Here is a 25,978-nt window from a genome sequence, read left to right as displayed (position 1 = left end):
ATAATCTTGGCAAAGAGAAAACAAATTTACTTTCCCTAATTAAATGGCTCCATGAGTAGACAGCCTCTCTACAGAGAAATCCACGTTTACGCTTAACATGAATGTATCATGTGTCTACATAGTATGATATACGAAAAAAGCAAAGCCTCAAACACCTATTCTACCCTCTAAATTTCAAAGCATAATTTTTCTCACAGATTTTACACACACATACAATTCTTCCCCTTTATCTTTAAAACTTAACATACATACTAACTTTCAAACCTTTTCTGCATCCTCAGTATTTACATGTCTTGGCTCTCTCCCTCTAATATCTATACTCACAACTTCTTGAAACACTGTTAAACTATGATTTAAAAATGTTTTCTTCCCTACTAAAAATGCTCAGGGCCACCTTCGTATCATACTGTTCTTTCATTACAATCTTCTGGGGTTAAAAAGGATGCACCTAGAACCCAGAGATACTGGAATCTGATTTAAAATGAAACCTCAATAAGTAATCTCTCTGGAATAATATTTGGGATGGCTAACCGCATTTCCATGTTCTAACTTCCATACTATTAAGTTTCTATTGTTGCATACGCCTCAATTTGAAGAAAATATTCAACCAATTTTCAAGTAAAATAAAACCTAGAAACATAAAACACTCAAGTTAAAAACACAGACATAAAATCCCAGTCCCTAAACTGCAGGTTGTATTACTGCCGTAAGTATTTTATGAAATGTATTTAAAATAAAAACCTGAAAAATGTGGCTGGATATTAAGTGATATCTCCTTTCTTCGATTTTGTGATTAACAGGTCTTTTATTGGTAGTAAACTAGAGCAAACAATCAGAATAGTACATATGCAGTATTCAGTACACACAATAAAAGTTAAAGGAATTCAAAACCTGTATAAAACAAAACACTGGAGAAAAAAATCATACAGCTCAAGAGATACAGTGGGAAAGGTCCTCTCCATCCTGACTGCAGCTTGTACTCTGCGCCCAACAGGACTGACAGCACTCACCAAGATAACACAGACTTTTAGTGCTGAGTGTATTTAAGAGGATTAAACACGTTTTCTAAGAATCTTGCAATGACAAATAAGTGACACTTTCGCTGGTAAAGCAGACCTTTAAAAGAGGAAAGTGGGGATAGGAAATTAACTATTTTGTAACCATTTTAAATAATTTCTCATTTTCCAAACACTGCTTTCATAACAGAAGTGTTTTACACTTGCACAATATTAATTACTTTATTATACATGGAAGCCTGTGTTAGGCTCATTACACAATAAGACTGCAAACAGCCAGTGGTACTTTTCTGACGTCAGAAGAGTACATAAGACTGAAACATCACGAAAAGTACATAAAAAACTCATCAGCATAAACATCAAAGTACATTAAAAATATAATCAGGAAAAAAATACAATTGCTAAAAAGTGGTTTAGAGCAGAGCCACTGTCTACCAGTGGCCTCAAATGGCAATTAGCGTTCAAAGCAAGTTTGGATGACTTTACAGGACCCTTCTACAATACTGACTAACGCACCCTTTTAACATGTACATTACACAGGCTGCAATTTCACAAAGAGGTGCTGATGTCATTACTTACTAAAGGAGATACTTTAACCCTCACACTGGCTCTGTCACCAGCTGGAATTACCACCTTATTAATATCCACAGCTCCGAGTTTGTGGGGCTTTATTATACATGGACATCTGTGTGGGCTGTTTTTTAAAAAGGGGGAGGGGGATGTTTGACCTATCGTTTGGTGTTTGGATGCCATAGGCATAGGAAATGCACGACGAATCATGCATTGGAATGTGAATCATTCTAGAATTAAAACTGTTCAGACAGGGAGCAGAGGGAACCAGGAAGGCCTAGAACTCTTAAGAGAGGACAGGTTAAGAACCAAAATAACAAACTCCCCCAGAGTGTGGGTGACATGTAATAACAGAGACAGAGAACAATGTTTTTAGGCCATGTATAAATACCACACACCCCAAACCTCAAAGAATTATGTAATTCCAACTTGGGTTCTAATACTGGAACCAACCAACCACGTGGGTTTTAACACTGTGCCCATCAGCTCTGGATGGAGTCACAGTCTTCTTACTGTGACTGGGATAAGGAGAGGGTGCTTTTTCTTTTCCTTCTCTTATTAAAGCTATCATTCCAGGCTTTGATCAAAGATCCAAGAATATTTGTTCTACCAGGCTGGAATGAATGTGGTTTGGAAGATCAGAGTACATTTAAAAGCTGCAACAAAATATAGGTAGCCAACATCTCAGAATTTTGGATCAGCCCAGATGGAGACAGCAAATTGAAATGTTTTCGATCCCTTAAATGATGAAACGTGTATCACATCAGCCCAGATAGAGCAATCTGAAATGTTTTCGATCCCTTACTTATGTGATGAAATGTATTATCATACTATCTGTAAATTGGATATTCCATTACAGTGATAACGTACAGAATTCCCATGCGTTATTACACTTTCCTGAGAGTAAAGCAATTAGAATAACCTTAATCCTAGCAACAAAGTTTTTTTTTTGTGGTTTTTTGTTTTGTTTTGTTTTTTTGTATGATTTTTTTTTTTTTTTTGCATTTAAAACTTTTGGGCTATTCCCTGACAATCTATACATGTAAATTTGATTGCTAAACATTGTCACTTCGAATGTCAAACTATTTTAATCTATTGATTTTGATTAAAAATCATAATACAAACAGAGCTAAAATCACGCTAACAAAATAAACTAAATATGAAAAGTTGCATTGAAAGGGCATTACATTATTCTTAATAGGATCGTGTAGAAACATTCCAATGGCAGTGTTCTCAAAATAAAACAAAATTACATTAGAAGACCTCCAGCCTGGTCACTCCTGGGACCTTACCTGTAACTCTGGCTGGTGGGGGTCTTTACTCTGGTACTACATGGCTCACTAACATCAGACATCATGTTTGTATACCCTGAGAAATCTGACACTGAAGTCCTTGCTCTATGGTCCACTTCTCCATTAGAGTTAGTGATAAAGGTCATTGGCACCCTGCTGCCCGACTTGAACTGAGAACCAAACGCTTGTGCGAAGTTCTCGATCTGGTACGGTGTTCTAGGCTCTACGTCTTTCTGAGGATCTATCTGGCTAGCTAACTCCTGAGGTGGAATCTGAAAGCTTGTTGAGGACTCTAGGTTTTTCTGCTGCTCCTTCTGGCTAGTCAGTTTCTGAGATGAAGACTGGAAGGCTGACGACGCCTCTAAATTCTTCTGAGAATCTATCAGGTCGTCCAGCTCCTGGGAAGGTGTCAACTGCTGATGTGTGGCATCCAAAGCGGATAAATAAAGACCTGGCTGAGACCCAAACAACATCCCAAAAGGAGGCTTTGGCAATGAAGATGGCAACACTGAGGTAACAGACTGGCCGAAACCACACTCCAAAGGAGACGTAGTGTATATCTGTTTTTCTGGGAATAAAGTGTGGTTGTGGAGAGGTGAAGACAGGCTGACAAACTGGAAACCGTGTCCCAGAGTAAAACCTGCATTCGTGGATTTTTCAAAAGCCTGTTGGAGGTATTTGGAGTATTCTTGCAACATGCTCGCCTTGTCATTTGAAGGAGTTTGGGTGCCAGGGCTCAAATTTTCCTCTTGAACCAGTTCCGAGTGTTCTCCTGAGGCGTGCAGATCCACTCGTGGCTCTGCTATGCTGAAGGGGTCCTCCTTCTGGCTCTCCGACTTGTTGGAGTACTGATCCAAAATACTCTGTAAAACCTCGTCAGGAATTCCTGACTTGTCATGACAAGACTTAATCTCCGCGTTCAGGGCGGAGGAGTCAATAAGGGACAACGGGGCCTCACTGTCCAGAACACCGACGCCCGCGGACTGAATGACGGACTGCGGGGACACCATGTGCCCCACGCTCACAGAAAAGGCACTGTTGCTGCTGGCGGTTGGCAGGTATCTTCTTTTCTTTGAGAACTGCATGGCATCATCGTAGTTACTGCTTATCTGACCTTGTTTGCCACCTGTACTCTGGAGGAGACTAATGGTCTCCACGCTACTGTTTGACACGATGCCAAGGGAGCCGCTGGGTTTCCCGGACAAGGACTTCTGCCCAACCAGGTCTGGTAACGGTGACACAAAATTCAGGTAGTTTTTATCGGTGCTCTTCCTGCTTCCTTTCTTGAAGATCAGTTTTGGCACCCTCTTCTGGAGCTCGTCTATGTCAGGGCCAACGATGCCTCCACTGGAAGGCACGGCAGGCATTTCTACGGAGTAACTCTGCGTGTTTATACTGGTGGACAGGTGGGATTCATTCGCTTTCCCTGCCTTGGGCTCCTTGCTCTCAACCGCGAGGCTCTTGGACTTCGCTTTTCTCCTCGAAGAACTGGTATTTCCCTGAGACAACACAGCCAGGTTACCCACGCCGCTGTGGCTGCCGGAGGACCCAGGTTCCGCGCTGGGCGCCCCCTTGCCCAGGGCCTCCCCGCACGTGCGCCTGTGCTTCAGCAGCCGGTCAGTCCTGGAGAAGTACTGCTGGCAAGTGTCGCATCTGTATGGCTTTTCTCCGCTGTGCGTGCGCTTGTGCCTCTCCATGTGGTACTTCTGGATGAACTTCATGCTGCACTGGTCGCAGCCGAAGGGCTTCTCGCGGCTGTGGATCTTCTCGTGCCGCTGCAGCAGGTACTTCTGGATGAAGCCCATGCTGCACTGGCCGCACTGGAAGGGCCGCTCGCCCGTGTGGATGAGGACGTGCCGGCGCAGGTGGTAGGAGCTGCGGAACGCCGCGCTGCAGTGGTCGCAGACGTGGGGCTTCTGGCTCGGGGACAGCACGGAGCCCTCCCCGTCCCCCGCCGGCGGCGGCTTGGAAGAGGCGCCCGGCTTCCTCTTGGCTTTGATTCCCTGAGATTCTGGCTTTGGCCTCTTGGCCTTCTTGACGCTCGCGTCCGGCTTGGGCTCCTCGGGGCCGCGGGGGTCGTCAGTCCGGCCGAGCAGCACGTCGCGCGGGTGCGGGTGCTGGTGCGGGGCGGGCGGCGGCGGGTGCAGGGCGCTCAGGTCCTGGATGACGCCCGCGCCGCCCCCGTCCCCGCCGCCCAGCCCCGGCGCCCGCTCGTCGGCCCCCGCGAACAGCCCCCCGTAGTGGGGGTGGGGGGCGCCCGGCGGCTCGTCGGGGTCGGCCGGCTTCTCCTGCTTGATGCTGACCAGCGACTGCAGGAAGCCCCAGGGGGTCCTCTGCGCCGGGAAGGCCGCGCCGGGCGCCGCCGGCTCCTTCTTGAAAGTCACGTCCGGGGCGGGCGCCGGGGGGGGCTCGGCGGCCGGGGCCGCGGCCGGGGCGGCGGCCAGCACGCACTGCGGGGGAGGGGCGGCCGCGCCCGCCGGCCGCGCGAAGCTGGCGACCGGGGGCAGCCGGTGGTTGAACATCACCATGCCCGGCGGGAAGCTAGGCTCCATCTCCGCCCGCCCGCCGCTGCCCGCGCCGCCGCCGCCGCCGCTCAGGAACGCGCTGCCGACTTTCATGCCCCGGAGCAGGCCTGGCTGAGGAGAGGAGAGAGGAGTGGGCCGGCCGCCGGCCGCGGCGCCCCCGCCCGCCCGCCGCCGCCGCCACCCGCGCCCCCGGCCCGCGCCCGCCCGCCCGCCGCCGCCGCCGCCGCCGCCGCCCGCGCCCGCGCCCCGCACTTACGGGTCCCGCCGCCGCCGCCGCCGCCTCCGGTTAATAAAAATAACGCCGTCCTCTCCACAATGGAATTAAAAGCCTGCGCGGCACTGCGCAGCCGCGGCGCGGAGCCTGCCGGGAGCTCGGCGACCCGGCCCGAGGGCCGCGGCGCCAGCCAACGCGCCTGCGCGGCGGCTTCCGCCCGGCCGTCTGTCAATCACGCGGGCGGTTGGGCGGAGGGAGCCCCCCTGGAGGGGAGGCCTGGGGCGGCCCGGTGCGATTGGTGGGGACGCGCGCGCCGGGCGGGCTGCGGGCTGTGCGGCTGCGCGGCGGCGGCGGAAGGCCTGAGGGACGCGAAGCTGCGCGCGGCGGGGTCGGCCTCTCCTGTCTTTGCGGCTTGCGGGCCGGCTGTCGCACCCGAATCCCGGCACGGACCCGGGGGAAGCTCGGGCGCCGTGGCTTCTGCCCGCTTTGCAGGGGGCGTCCAGTGCTCGGGGTTTGAGACGGGGCGCTTATGGCGCCTCTCCTGGGCTGGCACACTCTTTAATAATGGGCGCGGATCCTCTGCATTTGTGGGAGGGGCCCGCTTTGAAACCGCAGCGGAGAGAGGTACAGTTGAAAAAAGGAAAAACAAACAAACAAACATTGTCTTACTGCCAACCTACCTGAAGGCTACGGGAAGAGGAGACCGCGTGTAATCCAGGTGCGGCAACCCTGTAAAGCACGCCCACACACATACTTCATCATCATCAGATGTTTTTTAAATGCCCGCATACCTTCGCAGTCTGTCTAATGAGTCTGCCGGCCCTGTTGTGTTGCTGCCTGGCGGTCTGTGTTATTTACGAAAAATGGACCGCCAGGCCCCTCTGAGAGCCCTCCTCCGATCCACTCTCCCTTCTATAGGATACGGAGAAACGCGGGCAAAATCACTATAATTTGTTTTCTTAAGAGAAAGTCACAAAGCAAAATCATGAAATCACAGATCAACAAAAATCGAACAAATATATATTCATTGCTTAATGTACACACAAGGAAGGCACCCACTTTCATGTTAAGCACGTAGAAACTTAAGACAGCAACTTTCCTAACCAAGACTGTATGTAAATCCCAGACTTTTTTTTTTTTTTTCAGATAAAAACCAGCCTTATGACAATAATTTCTTTGCATGGCACATTTTAATAATGAAATTACAAGTCCATTGCTTCACTAGTCCATTGAAATTACTAGTCCATTGCTGGTATTTCTAGCCAAATAACTTCTCATGGTTAAATAAGAAATGACGTCTCATTGAAATTTCCCAACTGGAAACTTAAAAATTATTATTTTATCCTTATGGCATCCGGTCCCATTACTTCAAGGCAAATAGAAGGGGAAAAGTGGAAACAGTGACAGATTTTATTTTCTTGGGCTTCAAAATCGATGCAGACAGTGACTGCAGCCATGAAATTAAAAGTTGCTTACTACTTGGAAGGAAAATTAGGAGAAGGCAGTGGCAACCCACTCCAGTACTGTTGCCTGGAAAATCCCATGGACCTCGGAGCCTGGTAGGCTGCAGTCCATGGGATCACTAGGAGTCTTACACGACTGAGCGCCTTCTCTTTCACTTTTCACTTTCATGCATTGGAGAAGGAAATGGCAACCCACTCCAGTGTTCTTGCCTGGAGAATCCCAGGGACCTCGGAGCCTGGCAGGCTGCCGTCTCTGGGGTCACACAGGGTCGGACACAACTGAAGTGACTTAGCAGCAGCAGCAGACAGCAAAAGAGCAGAGACAACACTTTGCCAACAAAGGTCCATATGGTCAAAGCTATGGTTTTTCCAGTAGTCATGTATGGATGTGAGAGTTGGACCATAAAGAAAGCTGAGCACCGAAGAATTGATGCTTTTGAACTGTGGTGTTGGAGAAGACTCTAGAGAGTCCCTTGGACAGCAAGGAGATCAAACCAGTCAATCCTAAAGGAAATCAACCCTGAATATTCTTTGGAAGGACTGATGCTGAAGCTGAAGCTCCAATAGTTTGGCCACCTGATTCGAAGAACTGACTCCTTAGAAGAAACCCTGATGCTGGGAAAGATTGAAGGCAGGAAGAGAAGGGGACGACAGAGGATGAGATGTTTGGGTGGCATCACTGAATCAATGGACCTGAGTTTGAGTGTACTCAAAGAGATAGTGAAGGATGGGGAAGCCTAGCATGCAGCAATTCAGTTCAGATCATTCGCTCAGTCATGTCCGACTCTTCAATCCCATGGACTGCAGCACGCCAGGCCTAGGGGGTCGCAAAGCATTAGACACATTACTTTGCCAAAAAAGGTCCATCTAGTCAAGGTTATGGTTTTTCCAGTGGTCATGTATGAATGTGAAAGTTGGACTGTGAAGAAAGCTGAGCGCCGAAGAATTGATGCTTTTGAACTGTGGTGTTGGAGAAGACTCTTGAGAGTCCCTTGGACTGCAAGGAGATCCACCTGGTCCATTCTGAAGGAGATCAGCCCTGGGATTTCTTTGGAAGGAATGATGCTAAAGCTGAAACTCCAGTACTTGGGCCACCTCATGTGAAGAGTTGACTCACTGGAAAAGACTCTGATGCTGGGAGGGATTGGGGGCAGGAGGAGAAGGGGATGACAGAGGATGAGATGGCTGGATGGCATCACCGACTCTTTGGACATGAGTTTGGGTGAACTCTGGGAGTTGGTGATGGACAGGGAGGCCTGGCGTGCTGCAGTTCATAGGGTCGAAAAGAGTCAGACACGACTGATCGACTGAACTGAACTGAGCTGAGCAACTAAACAACAATAAACGGGCCTCTCTGAGCTCAAAAGCTCGTGCTCAATCGCTCAGTCACATCCAACTCTTTACAGTTCTTTGGACTGTAGCCGTCCATGGGATTTCCCAGGAAAGAATACTGGAGTGGGCTGCCATTTCCTCCTCCAGGGGATCTTCCTGACCCAGGAATCAAACTCATGTCTCCTGTGTTTCCTGCCTTGCAGGCAGATTTTTTTACCTGCTGAGCCATCAGGGAAGCCCCTCAAAAACTTAGAGACAGTATTTAATAAGTATTTTGAATAGAGAAATATTAGTATTTTTGTAACCTCGTGCAACTACACTGAAGTATTCTGCCACATAAACTGCAACTTTGATACTGTCAAGTACAGTTAAGTGTTAAAAGAAAGACTGAAGATTCACAAACTTGAGGCAGGAGTATAGTATTAGTCAATGCCTATGAGAAATGAGGCTGTCCCTTTACTCGGGGTGGCAGTGTTTAATGGTAAGCTGGGATGCATATAAGCTAGTCCAAGCATGAAGGGCAGCAGGACACTCATATGAAAAGCCAACTTTGTTCCTCAGTTATCAAGATAAGAAACCTGTCATTTCTCTCCTTCACTCTGTCAGCCTTGAGATCCTCCAAGCCGACTTGCCTCCGTGTTGTACACCCCATATATCAGGAAGATGAAGAGACCCTGTAAAGTAAAATGGAGGGAAAAAGCTGTTACCGCTAATCATTTCAGCAGTAGAAATACCTGAAATAAACTTTCCTGGGGACAGACAAAAGAAGACACACTTCATCAAGGTCAATTTATTTTTCTATTTTTCAACATTAGAAGCGGTGCCTTGAGCATTTATAAGATAACAGACCAGCACATCACTTAGAGTGCTTGTGCTATTCAGTTTTCCTTAGAAATGAAAAAATAAAAATGCCATCCCAGGTATGTAGAATATGAATTAGAAAAATCCGTATACCAGTCTCTGAAAGATAGCTGGGTAACGGAAAACAAACTCAGGAAATGTCATCAAAGGAATCAGAGAAAGAGCGCTAAGCATCAGTATTTATAACCAGTCTTTTAGACTACAGCAATTAGAATACGTTTGTCACAGTCTTCAGTGGGGTAAAAAATCTTTTTTAATATTAAAGTATAAAACAGCTGAAAGAATAAAGTTAGGGTGGTAAGTGTGAATAGTTTTTAAATATTTAAAATGCCACTTCAAGTTAAAATTTCACATTATCAGCCGTTGTGAAACTGCACATCTTTTTATTGTATCCTATATGTAATAAAAGTTCCAAAGATCTGTATTTATTAGTTCTTAGCATTAGAAAATACTTAATTGTAAGATATAAATTAAATCTGTCTCTTAAATCTAAAGTTGCACAAGGAACTATATTCAATATCCCGTGATAAACCACAGTGGGAAAGAATATGAAAAAGAGTGTGTGTGTGTGTGTGTGTGTGTGTGTGTGTGTGCGCGCGCGCGCGTGCGCGCACGCAGCTGAATCACTTTACAGTAGAAGTTAACATTGTAAATCAACTATACTTCAGTAAAATAAACATTTTTTTAAATCTAGTATCTTACATTTTAAAAGTAAATAAAACTGATATGGCTTAAACTTAGGAATAATATGGAGCAAGAAATTTCCCATGTGTTTTTGCCTTACAGAGGAAATAAAAATCTGTATTGTATTAGTCTTGTTAGGTACTAATAAATCAAATACTAAATAGGTGTCTGGGGTAAAATCTGGACCTGATTCAAATAAAGTAATATGGCATTTTCAAAAAGAAAATATTACAGGAAAATTTAAACATTTGTTTTACCTCTGAATACTTACATCTTACAGACTATGGGAACCACCCTAGAACAAGGAGACTGAATAAAACAGAAATGAGTTTTGTTCTTTGTTCTGGTTCCTTTTTAGCAGACTTTATTTTTTAAAAGCAATTTTATATTTACAGAAAAATTCAGAAGATAGTACCGAGGGCCTGCTTGTGTCTGCACTCAATTTCCTCTACTGTCAACATTTTACGTTAGTGTGGCACGTTTTTTTACAATCAATCCTGTTGGTTTTCAAGACCACTATGTAATGCCAGAAACTAGAACAATTACAGTACTCGCACCGCATCTTTCAAGTTGCCTTTGTCAAGATACACAGAGTGCCCACAAGATATACAGAGTGCCCACTGGATTTAAGCTGCTTAAGTACCACTCATGTTCTGGGCTATTCGTACGTATTCTGGATCATTCAAGAAGTACTTCTTTCTCCGATTTATGAAAAAGCTGTAAGATAACGGACATCCCTCCTTCCTTTGTGTGTGTGAGTGTGTGTGTTCAGTCATGTCTGACTCTTTGCAACCCCGTGGATGTAGCCAGCCAGGCTCCTCTGTCCATGGAATTTCCCAGGCGAGAATACTGGAGTGGGCTGCCATGCCGTCCTCCAGGGGGTCTTCCCGACCCAGGGGTAGAACCCGCTTTCCCGACCCAGGGGTGGAACCCGCGTCTCCTGCATTGGCAGACAGGTTCTTTACCACTGCGACACCTGGGCAGTCCCCTCCTTCCTTTAGTAACTGCTGCTTTTTATATCGTATTGTGTTCTATAGTTGTAAAGTTAAGAGTAGGTCATTCAGACTTTAATTCTGTTTGTGAGATAGGAGTATTTTGCTTTGTGAAATAGATAAGTTTTTTCTAAGAGTTTGCCATTAACACAGCATTATATATGCTTAATTGCCGATCTGTCAATCTGTCCATCCTCTATCACCCATCAACCTGTCTTACTTTTTGATACAGAAATCAGTACACTCTCCCTGAAGTCAATATTGCTTACAGTAATAGATGACTTTGGGACTAAATACAATTTCCTGTATATTGAATAATATGCACTATGATATCAATATATTAAGAAATTTAGCTGTTTTCATGAAATCCACTGGATGCTCTGAAAATCATTTCTCTTCTAAAATTTGTATAATTACTCCAATAATTTATTTTGTAAATTCAATTTTTCCAAGAGGGAAAAAAAATAAACAGTCACACTTGCCCTCACATCTTGGTGAAGTGATGAGAATATTTGTATTTATTGCACTTCCATATTTCTTGTTACACATTTTAAAATTTAATACAGTTATCCTTAAAGTACTATAAAATGATCAACATCAAAACTCTCTCTGTTGAAAAAAGAAATTAGACTGAAAAGAGATTTTTAAATAAAAGCAGCTTCAGTCTCAAACATTTTTTTTCTCTTTTTCCTGTTTCTTCAACAGACACACTTAAGAGCATGATGAGCAAAGCCCCTAAATGATGATTTCCCAAGACCCCAAGAAGTCTGCGCCTCGAAGTCACTCCAAAGAATGCCTGTCTTTCTTCCTCTTGGGTTGTGCCCCTGATACCACCACAACCAGTTGAAAGGTAAAGTGTTAGTGATAATTAATTTTTAATTGACCTGTATGCCTCACCCACGATGCCTTTTTTCCCCCTGATTTTACCAGCTATTGAACAGTTGTGATGGTTTGCACCTAACTCTGAAGAATTTCATAAACCCTTCACTGCTGGATAAACATCCCATTTCCTCTATTTTCCAATGAGAAAAATCAAAAGAGAAACAGCGAAACAGAGCGGTCCTGAGCCATAACTATGACCCACTCTCCAACCCCCGCAGAGAATGCCTTTAAGGACAGCTGGAAGGAAGCAACTGCCAAACTTCAACTGGCACTAGGTTCCTGGGGCTCCTTACGCCCACATTCTGTGCTGCCAGGGTGAATACTGGAGTGTGCCACATCTCCGGATGAATGACCCCGCACGTCTGTTAGGAAGTTTCTGCAGTTCCATCCACAGACACACCCAGCCATCGTGTGTTTGGAGTCCTTACCTATAGAGGTACCGCTTTCTCAATATTTTAGTCCCAGTAATGTGAAAAGTGTTAGTTGTTCAGTCGTGTCCAACTCTGACTCTTTGCCATCCTATGAACCATGTAGCCCACCAGCTTCCTCTGTCCATGGGATTCTCCAGGCAAGAATACTGGAGTGAGTAGCCGTTCCCTTCTCCAGGGGCTCTTCCCAACCCAGGGATCGAACTTGGGTCTCCCGTATTGCAGCGGACAGTCTTTACCTTCTGAGGCAGCAGGGAAACCCCTAGTCCCGGTAAAAATAACACTGATTGGGAGGGAGCACCCCAGGTGTGGCTGGATTCCTGTAGCGTGTGCGTGCTTACAGGCAAGAGCCATAAAGGGGAAGAACACCAGGATGTCACATTTAATACTGTACAGAAGTTAAAAATAGAACTTAAGGGGAGGAGGTGGGACTCATCCTGTTTCTTTATTCTCATTTATGTATAAAACTTTCAAAACTGAGGCAGCTTTGTAAATACTGTTACAGAAGTCCGTGGAAGAGTGTCTGATGATGGATTCAAGGGCTGATACCTAGTCTGTTATTTCTATATTATTGTCCTGAACCTTCATAGGGCACTTCGTGACTGCTACAAAATAATCTTCTTTGAAGTGCTAATATGTTCTTTCCTGGCAATACAAAGAACAGGAAAGGTGCCACATACACAGTATACCGCCTACTCAGGAATCTGAATCAGATTAACAATGCTAATATATGTAGAGCCCTCTCAAAGCACTTTCATTTACATAATTCCGTTTGCTCCTCACCACAATGCTGCCAAGTGGGCGGCGTGCGTATTATTGGCTTTATCTTATATGTGGGGATCTGGAGGCTCGCTTGGAGGGCCAGCATGCGGACAAGCTGGCGGAGCCAAGGACTCGTGAGTTCTCACTCCTCACACCCTGCCTTCAGTAGACACTTTCATGACTTAAGTCACCAGCTTGAAGATAATGCATTTGGAAAGATCTTTCAGAGCTGGAGTTTGCTGGAAGCATCTTGCAGTTTGATTAGCTCAAGATCAGGGACTCAGTCTCCAGTAATAACCCTGCTCCTCTGCCAGCCTAAGAGGGCCTGGCAAGTGCAGCAGGAAATGGGCTTCGCAAGGGTGATCCTTAGCTGCTCTGTGCCAGGCCCCATCTTTTGTCCTTTCCTACCAAATTCTCCTTCAATGATACCTGCTTGCTAGTTGCTGGGAAATGTATCTTTTCACATCCAAAGCCTGCTAAGTAACCGTATAGTCAAATATCCTTATCAGCATCTCCCGAACTTCTTTGCATGGATGGCCCTCTCCGTGTGTTTATTTCTTTATAAATCACGCTCCAAAGTAGCTGCTGTTAATAATTCCCATTTGGGGGACAAAATCCCATAGAAACAAAGCATCAGGGGACAATGGCACGTATGCTCCAGGTTGCTCATGGCAGCACGCGGTGAGGTGGCAGAGACCTGGAAACAACCGCAGGCCCTCCGACCCGAATACACCGAAACACAGCGAAAGACGGTGGCACCTCCAGCCCCTGGACTATCAGGCAGCTGCAAGGGTGAGTGAGAGCCTGTGTACCAGCCTGGAGAGATCCCCGTGTGGTGTTAAATAAGAAAAGGGGAGAAGACAGACACGTGCGTTATATCGTCTCATTTTCGCAAAACGAGTGACAAGCCTTCCCTTCCTCTTGCCCAAATAGAACTGATTAAACTAGAGAAAACAGTAGAAAGCTTCACACCAAACCATTTATTATTTTTCATATGCTGGATGTGAGTGTGGTCTGGTGAGCAAGTGGACACAGAAGTTCGAGCCTTAGGAAGGATGTCTGGGATGGAAATCTGTATGGATTGGGAGTCACAGAGTTCGTGGGAGAAGGACACCAACACCCAGGTCAGCACGTTAGGGTGAGAGTAGAGACAGGGGCCGTGGACAAGACTCTGGGGGGCGTGATTTCTGCGGCAGAGATGACAGAAAGAAAAGAACCAGTGATGATCAACAAAGTCCTCCTGTACAGCACAGGGAACTATATTCTATATCCTGTGATAAACCACAAAGGCAAAGAACATGAAAAAGAGTATATAGTGTAACAGCGAGTTTGCTGTACAGCAGAAATTAAACACAACATTGTAAATCAGCCATACTTCAGTACATTTTCTTTAAAAGGAAAGAAAGGAGCCAGTGAAGGAGGAATCAGGTTAAAAGAGGGTGTTTTCAGGGAAGACATGGGAAGAGCGTTTCAAGGAGGAAGAAATAATTAGTGGCAAACGCAGGTTAAAGGGATCTAGTTCTGGCGCTTGCCAGCTCTGTGAGGTTGGGCAAAGTACTCGACATCTCTGTCGCTCACTTTCATCTTGCATAAAAGGTGCACACGCATTGTAACTGTCTCACAGGATTGTTACAGGAATTAAATGGTGTAAAGTGTCTATAAAGTGCTTAGAACAGACCGTGGCACGAGTAATTGCCACTGAATGATGACTTCACAGTAAGGTCAAAATGATGACTTCACAGTAAGGTCAAAATGATGACTTCACAGTAAGGTCAAAATGATGACTTCACAGTAAGGTCACATAAAGGCCCTGAAGCCCTAGTGGACTTGGGAGGGGTTTATTCATCCCACTTAGGTCTGTGTCCCTACTGTGTTTTAGGCATGTTAGATAGTTACTCTTCAGTCAGTAAGTCGTGTTTGACTCTGCGACCCCATAAGCTGCAGCACGCCAGGCTTCCCTGTCCTTCACTATCTCCCAGAGTTTGCTCACACTGATGCCCATCGAGTCGGTGATGCCAGCCAACCATCCCATCCTCTGTTGCCCCCTTCTCCTCCTGCCTTCAGTCTTTCCCAGCATCAGGGTCTTTTCCAGTGAGTCAGCTTCTCACATCAGGTGGCCAAAGTATTGGAGCTTCAGCTTTAGCATCAGCCCTTCCAGTAAATACTCAGGGTTGATTCCCTTTAGGATTAACTGCTTTGAACTCCTTGCAGTCCAAGGAGCTCTCGAGTCTTCTCCAGCACCACAGTTCAAAAGCATCAGTTCTTCGGCGCTGAGCTTTCTTTATGGTCCAGCTGTCACATTTGTACATGACTACTAGGAAAACTACAGCTCTGACTATACAGACCTTTGTCAGCAAAGTGATGTCTCTGCTTTTTAATACACTGTCTAGGATTCCCTGGTGTCTCACCTGGTAAAGAATCCACCTGCAGTACAGCAGACTCTGATTCCGTTCCTGGGTCAGGAAGATCCCCTGGAGAAGGGGATGGCTGCCCACTCCAGTATTCTGGCCTGGAGAGTTCCATGGACTGTGTAGTCCATGCAGTCGCAAAGAGTCAGACACGACTGAGCGACTTTCACTTTCACAGCTTTGTCACAGATTTTCTTCCAGGGAACAAGCGTCTTTTAATTTCGTGGCTGCAGTTCACTCTAGATAGATTCATGAACAAAACAATGAACTTGCTCTTCATGGAACTCAGACTCTGGTGAAGGAGGATTATTGGATGTGGATTGTGTGTGTTGTTCTCCTCACCTGATGGGTTGACCCCGCTCATTCTGCACAGCTACCCTCTGATGCGGGTACCATAATTATCCCATTTTACAGATAAGAACACTGAGTGGCACAGGGGGATTTGGAAAGCCCCTGGGGGCAGGAAGAGGCAGAGCAGTCTTTGAACCGAGCTGGACTGGCTCTGGAAAACACCTCCTCGGGTTCCACATTTGTGGTCTCCAGGTGGCTGCTGCTGACCTCACACACAGCCGCTGCACAAGCACGGGATTGGGGGGAGTACCCAGACTGCAGTTAAGACAGCATTGAATGGCAGCTTGTTTATCAAGAGAGAGATTGAAAGCATTTCCACAGAGAAGCAAACTAACAAAGTCCAAGCCCGTGGGTTTATTTTGTTTGCATGATAGAGTAAGGAAATGGCTGAAAGCTGGAATGGTAAGCCTGTTCTTTGGTTAAGTCTGTCTCAAATATCTGTTTCCACTATTTTTTTTGCAGTGAGCTAGGGGGACAGTCAAGACTAAGATCTCTCGTGAACGTTTGAGAGTGTATATTTGGCACTATTTATTAAAGCAAAGTCAGTGTAATTGAAGTATCAGATCCACATGTGGCAGAATCTCATTCTATTACAAAAATCAAAGACGACGAAATGTATTCTTGACCAGATTTGAGACGGCTAAAGCTTGCAGAGGAGAGATCAGGGTTTTGGGTCAATGTGAAAAAATGGGAAGAGTAGTCTTACCTTTCCTTGGTATGGTTCTGAGTAAGTAGGTCTCAGGAATCTGCATTGTTCACGCACACCCCATTGGTTCCGACGCGTAATAAATTGTCAAATTCATTCCACTAGCTCTGTGACCTAGGGCAAATTACTCCATCTCTCTGTGCTTCAATTACCTCATTATGAATGGCAATAATAATAGTATCTACCTCAGAGATTCATTGGGATAATCAAATGAGTTAAATTTTAGCACATGCCTGGCTCAATATAAGCACTGTACACATATCTGTCATGTAGAATAAACAACTCATTTTTTAAAGTATAGTTGATTTACAGTATTATATTACTTTTAGGTATACAACATAGTGATTCAACATTTTTATAGATATACTCCATTTAGACTTATTGTAAAATACTCTCATATTCCCTGTTCTGTACAACACATCCTTGTACCTTATTTATTTTATGCATGGTACTTTGTGTTTTAAGGAATAATCAGCAAATATAAGTCTGTTTCACTTTAGAGGGGTTGGAGTTTCCCTTATCTGAAGACCAAATAAATTCTATCTCGTGACAATTTTTAGGTGTTGTAACCACAGGGTGTGGGGAGTAAAGAAAAAAATAGGAAGAATTCCAGGACAGAATGTAAAGAATTTTAGCAACAAAAATGTTCTTCTAAAGCTTTTTTGAAGTTAAGATAATTGGCCTGATATTCTCTAAGGCTTGCATTATATGTGTGTTAGCATTTTACAGCTCTCTGCTACAAGGACTCCAGAATACAGTTTAAATTTTCTATGTCAGGACCCTCTCGGTTGCAAACGACAGAAACTCCACTGAAACTAGATGAAACACATAAAATCGGAGATTTATTGAAAGGATACTGGGGTAGCTATCAGAAATGAATAACTAGTTGAATAATTAAATGTCAGAATGTCAAGAAGAGGCATGTGAAGAGGCCTGCTTCTCCACATCCTCCCAGACCATTCTCGCGGGTGGGAGATGTCATGCCCAACAAGGTCCAGACTCCTGGTTCTTACACCTCTACACACAACAGGGAAAAAGCAGCTTTTCTCTCCAAAGTCATAAGACAGGACTCTGGCCTCATGTGGGTCACATGTCCCTTGGTGGGCCAATCACGGGTGGTCTGAGGAGTGGACTGTTGTGACTGGCTCACACTGGTTTACAGTCTTACCCCTTAACCAATCGTGTGACTGGAAAAAGCAAGATCCTAAGAAAAGACGGTCTCTTCCCTTCAGACCACAGGGCTGAAGCCATGGAGAGGGATAGACAGAAATGTCTGACGCCCCAGGAAGACTTTCCAGCAGACAAGCTCACTGTCCCCAGGACTCACAACTTAGTGAGAGAGCAAAACAAACAAGGCTGTATATAAGAAATACAAGCAACTCCTCCAGCTCAACTCCAGAAAAATAAATGACCCAATCAAAAAACGGGCCAAAGAACTAAACAGACATTTCTCCAAAGAAGACTTACAGGTGGCTAACAAACACATGAAAAGATGCTCAACATCACTCATTATCAGAGAAAGGCAAATCAAGACCACTATGAGGTACCATTTCACACCAGTCAGAATGGCTGCGATCCAAAAGTCTACAAATAATAAATGCTGGAGAGGGTGTGGAGAAAAGGGAACCCTCTTACACTGTTGGTGGGAATGCAAACTAGTACAGCCACTATGGAGAACAGTGTGGAGATTCCTTAAAAAACTGGAAATAGAACTGCCTTATGATCCAGCAATCCCACTGCTGGGCATACACACCGAGGAAACCAGAAGGGAAAGAGACACGTGTACCCCAATGTTCATCGCAGCACTGTTTATAATAGCCAGGACATGGAAGCAACCTAGATGTCCATCAGCAGATGAATGGATAAGAAAGCAGTGGTACATATACACAATGGAGTATTACTCAGCCATTAAAAAGAATACATTTGAATCAGTTCTAATGAGGTGGATGAAACTGGAGCCTATTATACAGAGTGAAGTAAGCCAGAAGGAAAAACACCAATACAGTATACTAACACATATATATGGAATTTAGAAAGATGGTAACAATAACCCGGTGTACGAGACAGCAAAGGAGACACTGATGTATAGAACAGTCTTATGGACTCTGTGGGAGAGGGAGAGGGTGGGAAGATTTGGGAGAATGGCATTGAAACATGTAAAATGTCATGTAAGAGATGAGTTGCCAGTCCAGGCTCGATGCACGATGCTGGATGCTTGGGGCTAGTGCACTGGGACGACCCAGAGGGATGGTATGGGGAGGGAGGAGGGAGGAGGGTTCAGGATGGGGAACACATGTATACCTGTGGCGGATTCATTTTGATGTTTGGCAAAACTAATACAATTATGTAAAGTTTAAAAATAAAATAAAATTAGAAAAAAAAAAAGAAATACAGATACGCATAGACTAAAAAAATTAATGAATGCAAAACGAATAATAAACTCCATCAGTGAACGGAAGAAATAATAGTGCTTTGAATTTGACTCATTTGGCGTTCTGCCTTAATAATGTTTCCAATGAGTTAAGTCTGCTTCGAAATGTTGATTTGAATCTTAAATAATTATATCAAACATTTAAAAAAAAGTGCAGAAAGGCTGTTAAGTCACTTCAGTCATGTCCAACTCTGTGCGACCCCAGAGACGGCAGCCCACCAGGCTCCCCTGTCCCTGGGATTCTCCAGGCAAGGATACTGGAGTGGGTTGCCGTTTCCTTCTCCAAGGCTAATATATGTAAATTATGGAATTAGAAAATGCAAAGTTAAATATGAAAGGATCACAACTCCCCTGGTGGTCCAGTGGGTAACACTCCCAATGCAAGGGGCATGGGTTCAATCCCTGGTCAGGGAAATAGATCCCAGATGCCAGAACTAAGACCTGGCACAGCCTAAACAAATAATAATAATAAAAATATGAAAGAATCTCTTGTGAATTGGGATTCTGAGTCTTAAAAGAGGAGGGAGTATCATAGTGACCAATGACAGGTCTCATGCCTGAGAGACAAAGATTATGTGAAAAAAAACTTGCTTGGATGGAAAATCCTGATTAGAGTCTTTATAGTTTTCCGCTGAGTCCAAAGTAGTTATTTACTCTGGAAAACAGCAGAGTTATTAAAGGAATTCTAAAAAGTAAGTCGCCATGCTGCTGCTGCTGCTAAGTCGCTTCAGTTGTGTCCGACTCTGTGCAACCCCAGAGACGGCAGCCCACCAGGCTCCGCCGTCTCTGGGATTCTCCAGGCAAAAACACTGGAGTGGGTTGCCATTTCCTTCTCCAATGCATGAAAGTGAAAAGTGAAAGGGAAGTCGCTCAGTCGTGTCCGACTCTAGCAACCCCATGGACTGCAGCCTACCAGGCTCCTCCATCCATGGGATTTTCCAAAAGTACTGGAGTGGGGTGCCATTGCCTTCTCCAAGTCACTGTAGAAGCTAATAATGTAAAGATCTATAGGAATAATTAGAAGGGGGCTTGGGGGGAAAATGCAGAAAGCCACAAGGGGAAGCTATTGGGAAACCCCAGAATAGAGGCCAGGATGCCTCTGTGAGAACAGAGGTGAGTGGAAAACCTGAATGTGTGCTATAGGAAAAAAAGTCGTCAAGTTTGATGAACTGGATACAAGAAACCAAAGAAAACTCAGTGCCAAAGAAATGTGAATATTTTCGACTTGAAGGTGGAACAGTAGAGGGGAATTGCGATGACTGCGTGGACAGGTGGATGGGAGGGCATCACGTAGAGACTGGAAAGGGCTTGGCCAGACCGTCGTACCAGAGAAGTGGATGGAGGGACAGAAAGACAGGGCTGGCTTTCCGATAGGGCATGCAATTCAAAAAGACTGCGCTCTGCTGGAACAGATTTTGCAAAACAACCCGCGTTATAATTACAAAGGAGTGAGAATACCACCGCCACTTACTTCTGCGCGCACTCAGTTTTCCAAGTCATACCGGCCCCGGTTGCTTCACCGATGCTTGAGAAGGTTCAATCCTATTAAGCTTTCAGCGTTCCCTAATTCAGGGCATGGATTTTGACCAGCATAATGGAAGTTTGCAGAAGGTGCTATTTGGTGTCTGGATTAACCTGAAAGTCACAGGTGTCAGATAGGACATCCGCAGACCTATTTATACTTTTTTAAAAATAATGTTTTTCATATATATATGGTTTTGTTTATTTGTTTATTTTGGGCTGCACTGGGTCTTCGTTACTGCGTGGGCTTTTCTCTAGCTGCTGCGAGCGGGGCTCCTCTTCCTTGTGGTACGTGGGCTTCTCATCGCGGTGACTTCTCTTGCTGCGAAGCACAGGCTTTAGGCTCATGGGCTTCAGTAGTCACAGCCCCCGGTCTCCAGAGCACAGGTTCAGTAGTTGTGGTTCATGGGCTCAGTTGCTCTGCGGCTTCCAGAGTCCCCTGGACCAGAGATCAAACCCGTGTCCCTTGCACGGGCAGGCAGATTCTTTACCACTCAGCCACCAGGGGAGCCCTGGTTTACACGTTTATGATAAGCTTTGGGCTGAGTTTTCAAACAAGCAACGCACACATTGGTCTTCCCCACCAGGATCTGTGCTCCTTCAGGACACAAGCTTCTTATTTGCTTTTCCAATCTTAGTGACACATGGTGGGGTACTTAAAAAATGACCCCTAAGTGACAGAAATAAAGGCTGTAAGAGCAAACAAGTGATTACCCAGTTTGCTCTGCTAGTGAGTGGCCAGGCCAGAGCTGGAATTCAGACCCTCTGCTCCTAGGCTCAGGCACAGCCTCCAATGCCAAGCCCAAAGCTTTCACTCTCTTTTAAAGAAGTCTCTTGGGTCTCCATACCAGGCAAAGCGGCCCTTCTGAGCTGAGCGTAGTTTCCATTGTAAGGAAACTGTGACTCTTAAGATTAATTTGCTTTGGCAGCTGGATGCTCAGAATCAAAAGTGTGGCCTGCCATTAGCACCTCTGTGCTTTGTCCTAATTTCTGAGGATCTCTATAAACCTTCTCAAGCTCTTTTTGGAAAAGGCGAGAAGCAAATGTACATGCAGCAAATATTTAAGGCCCATCTCAGTACCTGAGGTTAAGAACGATGACGTCTTGACTTCGTATTTATAGTGACCCATTTTCTCCTCCTTAGCTTTGGTAGAATTTCTCAAGCTATTGGAGTTTTTATTGAAAATTAATACAAAACTCAAGACTCCTGGATTACTTAAAGATTTAACCTGTTAGAAAAAAACCTTGACTGAGAAGAGGAGTGTTTAAGGAAGTACATTGATTGGGATGATCCCCTGGAGGAGGAAATAGCAACCCACTCCAGTATTCTTGCCTGGGAAATCCCATGGACAGAGGAGCCTGGTGGGCTACAGTCCATGAGATCACAAAGAGTCAGACATGACTGAGCGACTAAGCATGCACATACATGCATATGATACATTGGTATGACCAGCATGTATATTGACATGCTAGAACACTTGCTGACATTTAAAGTAATTTTTATCAAATGTTTTTAATTTTGTGGGGAACTGCTTAAGATATGTGAGTGAAGGAAAACAGAATAAAGAAGTATTATCTTGGCTATGTAAAAGAAAATGCATTTAAAGAGAAGAGCGGAAATATGGCAAAGTATTAATGATGATTACTTTGAGTTGTAGGATTATGGATTATTTTATTTTCCACATCTACTATATATTTTTTGAATTTTCTATGTTATTATGAGAAATATGCTTTGTAAAAATAGATTTTAAAAGATTTTTTCAATAGCATGAGGCAAAAATATTCTAGGCCGTTAAATGACAAAAATCTTCATACATATTTGTGTCACAATACAATCACAAAGATACAATGGTACATGTAGAAAAAAATGGAAAAAATACTCCTAAATGTCGCTACTATGTGGTAAAATTTAAGAAAATGTCCTTTTTCCTGTTTTTCTGTTTTTTTTCTGTTTCTCCAGTGGATGGGTGTGTCTTTTACAATCAGAACTGCTCCTCCAAAGTAATATAAAAAACTCTGTGGGCCTAAAAGCCTAATAACTCTAAACTATCCAGAGTAGCTACTCTGCTAATTATTTGTGAACTGTGTCTGTCATAAATCTAGACTTCCACTTGCATTTTTTAAAAAAGATGTCACAACATATTTCTGGGAGAGTTTTGGAAAACTAGCTCAACATTTTAGCAGGATCGGACAACCTGTGGTTTCCTAGAACATCCCAGAAAAATCAGAGCTAAGGACGACTTCCACACTTCCTGTTGTGTCTGGAAGATAATGACACGGTGTGGACAGTTTAAGGAAGACAGGGGTATCTCACTGCTTTGGTGTCTGGAAACAGAGCATGGAGGAAAGTTGCTGATGCCTGTGGTGCCCTCTTCTATGCAATTCGGGCAAATTGCTCCAGGCAAACAGACCCACTGAGTGGTTGCCATGGTCTGCTGAGAAATTCGAAAAACAAAGAAAGCCTAAAAATGTTGGCATGTTGAAACAACTTGTATCTTCTGCCAAAGTCAGCTTCAGCCCTCGGAACTCATACCGTTCGCACGTGGAGTCGGTAGTCCAGCAGCTTCTCAGATCAAGGTGCTACGCTGGCAGAGGCACCCTGCAGGTAGGCCCCCATCACCCACATCACTGGACGAATACTGCTGAGCGTGCGCTGTGAGCGTGTGTTGTTGAGTGCTTTAATTGGCCAGATAGTCAACTTTCAGATTTCTAGTCTCCAGACCATCTCATCACATTCACGGGCTCCTCTATCACACATACATATACCAATCACTGTAAAATTCAGTGGTGTTATTACATGTATACCCCTCCCCCCAAAAAAACAGCTTTTTGAAAGAAGGAATAAGTATGAAACTTTAAAAATCAACAGTAAGATGGCACAAGTCCAAACTGCTTGGAAATCCCCCCTCAAATCTAACCCCCGGCATAGTATTTATTTGTAAGCGCCAGAACTCCTGAGGCTGGCCCATGCAAGTTCCTGTTTCCAGTTCCTGGTATTTCATTTATTCCTTATAAACATTTGCATAGTACTTTATAGTTTGTGAGTTACTTTTACGGAGCGTGATCTCATCTTGGCCTACAACATCCCATTCTAAAGATTAGGAAAAGAAGTCATTTGCCCAACGTTGCAGAGCAGCAGAGTGGAGACAGAACCTACATGCTGTGGTTCCTGGCTGGCGTTTTTCTGGTGTCACACTCTCCTCCTTAACAAATGACATGGCCTGTCCCCGTCGGCTGCTTTTTCTTTTACTCTTGTAGTTGTCATCTTCACCTACTTCGTGTGGTAGGCCAAAAATTAAGGGGTGAATTTCCTACAGAAGATACTGCGTAATCACCATTTCTTAAGATGGATTTAAAAGCTCATTTAACCCATCTTTGAAAGGCGAAACTGACTAAATTTACTATTTCTGCCACATATCTTGAGTTTTTTAGGCAATGAGTTTTTGGACCTAACCTAAAATCTGATGAGATTAAGCAGCTCTCAGGAGCAGTGGGCCCACGAGAGCTGAAAGTAACGTGTACCTCTGTGGCACACCCACAGCCCGAGTTCTGGGTTCTAGAATTAAATTGTCCCCAAATCCTGAATGATTAGTCATTCTTTTTTCAAAATTTATTAGCATGATATTACTGCTCTGCATGCTAACTCACTTCAGTCGTGTTTGACTCTTTGCGACCCTATGGACCATAGCCTACCAGGGTCCTCTGTCCATGGGATTCTCCAGGCAAGAATACTGGAGTGGGCTGCCACTTCTCTAGGGGGTCTTCCCAACCCAGGGATTGAGCCAGGTCACTTATGTCAATCTGCTTTGGCAGGCGGGTTCTTTACCCCTAGCGCCACCTGGGAAGCCCGTTACTGCTGAGATCAGGTCAAAGAACCTTCACTCCTAAGCAGTATAAAATACGGATTGGAGGTAGGCTCCCCATTCTCTCACTTTTTCGTTAAATTAAATAATAGTTATCCTGTTCTAAGCAGGCTCTGACCCCTGAGTGGATGGCCTGGAGAGCTGTGCCTCCCCTGGGTGCTGACCTCAGAAGCAGCTGATCCTATGGACACAGGAGAGTCGGCAGCGGCAGCTCAGCATCAAGTCCACCGACAGCGAGAGCACCGTCTCCAGTCGGACAACTTTAATACGAAAGTAGCTGTGAGAGGCCCCGGCGGGGCAGGGGCACCCAGATCCTCAGGGCGCTGTTGTGTGGCATCTTGAAAGCTCCGTTAGGCTGCCTTCTTCAGGTCAGAGTTCTACGGGCTGAAATAAGCACTTCCGTGTTACTGCAGCAAGACTGTGGGCTTCCAGTGAGCTTGGAAACACTCAGGAGCAAGCCACACACGTACCCCACCTGCCCCAGCCGTGTGCAAGCGTGCACACCCAGCTGCGAGAGGACGCAGAGCTGCTCGGTGTGGTGGGAGGAAGACCCACCTGGGCTGTCAGGCTTCCGAGCCTCTTGGCGGCCCTTCCACCACCACCACCGAGGGCCGGCCCTTCAGGCACTTGACAGGGTTTCAAGGATCCACTGACCGCCGCCCAGCACTTGTCAGAGGCGTCCGGGACACCTGACGGCTATGGGATGGGGTCTGTCGACTCTTCCTAGAGTCTCAGAGTGCTGGTTCTGCATGAAGTGACACCGTGAGAAAGCAATATATTCAAATCGTGTTTGCACAGTTTCCTTCAGCCAGTAATATTATCTATGTGAATTTTTAAGCTGAATTTTTATTCTTTTAGAAGTTATACAGAGGTTACAGAGTCAAACGGTTGCCCGAGACCTGTGATAAAAAGCATGGACCTCCACCTCCAGTTTCCCATTCCCCAGAGGTGACTAACTTTTACTCTTTGAGCTGATTGTTTTCGTGCTTACCATGTCTAAATGATACGCTTTTCTGACTAGTTCCTAGTTCTCGGTTTTCATTCCATCTATGGACATTCCACAGGGGAAAATGTGGACTTGGCTCCCCATAGCCCCGCTTTACTCGATGACCCCGACTGTCCTTTCTGTGCATTTACCCCTTCTTTTTGGTGGAGTGTGTCCTTCAGTAGCTTCCTGAGAAAGGGTGAACCGGAGACGAAGCTGTGGCCACACACATCTGAAAATGCCTCTTGTCTTTCCCTCATGCTTGGTGGACGGTACTGAATTCTAGCCTGGAAATGATTTTCCCTTAGACGTCGGAAGGCCTCTAGCAGTTATCCTCCAGCTTCTAGGGCTGCTTTTCAGAGCTGGATGTCATTGTTACTCTTGATCCTTTCTGTGAAGACTGCATTGTTCTGTCTGAAAGCTTGTTCTTCATTAGTCCCAGCGTCTGCACAGGTTCGTTCTATTTATTTATTATTCTAAACTTTATTTTATTCATTTAGTTTTATTGAAGTATAGTTGACTATGCCTGGGTCCGAGGCTCCTGCCGAGCGGGTGTCGAGCACCCAGGAAGCAGGCACTCCGCACTCCCCCCACCCCCCGCAGGTGCCTGAGATCATCAAGCACGTTTACCACCACATGCCCAGTGCCACGGATGCCACGGCCCAGGAGACCATCTGGAAGGTGCTCCACGT

General features: G+C 45.3%; 2 protein-coding genes across 3 annotated transcripts; one reads left to right on the top strand and one right to left on the bottom strand.

The window, feature by feature from the left end:
- Positions 1-785: 785 nt before the first annotated feature.
- ZNF281 (zinc finger protein 281) lies at positions 786-5,798 on the bottom strand. Of its 2 annotated transcripts, none has more exons than XM_086343159.1 (2): positions 5,660-5,798; positions 786-5,514 (listed from the first exon to the last, which is right to left on the bottom strand). In XM_086343159.1, exon 2 carries the CDS (start codon positions 5,494-5,496, stop codon positions 2,875-2,877), a length of 2,622 nt encoding a protein of 873 aa, XP_086199285.1. In that variant the 5' UTR covers positions 5,497-5,514; positions 5,660-5,798; the 3' UTR covers positions 786-2,874. The 2 variants fall into 2 exon arrangements, with proteins under 2 accessions (XP_086199285.1, XP_086199288.1); XM_086343162.1 differs by having other exon boundaries at positions 786-5,510; positions 5,660-5,774.
- LOC147356028 (uncharacterized) lies at positions 5,642-25,321 on the top strand. Its single transcript, XM_086343163.1, has 5 exons — positions 5,642-6,335; positions 11,655-11,799; positions 12,050-12,267; positions 22,399-23,043; positions 24,412-25,321. Exon 1 carries the CDS (start codon positions 5,719-5,721, stop codon positions 6,328-6,330), a length of 612 nt encoding a protein of 203 aa, XP_086199289.1. The 5' UTR covers positions 5,642-5,718; the 3' UTR covers positions 6,331-6,335; positions 11,655-11,799; positions 12,050-12,267; positions 22,399-23,043; positions 24,412-25,321.
- Positions 25,322-25,978: the final 657 nt, after the last annotated feature.

This window comes from Bos grunniens, chromosome 16, assembly GCF_055505025.1.
Source record: "Bos grunniens cultivar Pamir isolate PY7600 chromosome 16, Bosgru_T2T1.0, whole genome shotgun sequence".
Classification (NCBI taxonomy): domain Eukaryota; kingdom Metazoa; phylum Chordata; class Mammalia; order Artiodactyla; family Bovidae; genus Bos; species Bos grunniens.
This window is presented reverse-complemented; position numbering and strand designations above follow the sequence as displayed.

What these genes read in the sequence shown, in the direction of transcription:
- ZNF281 (XM_086343159.1), bottom strand. Translation starts at nt 5,496, where the DNA reads ATGAAAGTCGGCAGCGCGTTCCTGAGCGGCGGCGGCGGCGGCGCGGGC.
- LOC147356028 (XM_086343163.1), top strand. Translation starts at nt 5,719, where the DNA reads ATGGAATTAAAAGCCTGCGCGGCACTGCGCAGCCGCGGCGCGGAGCCT.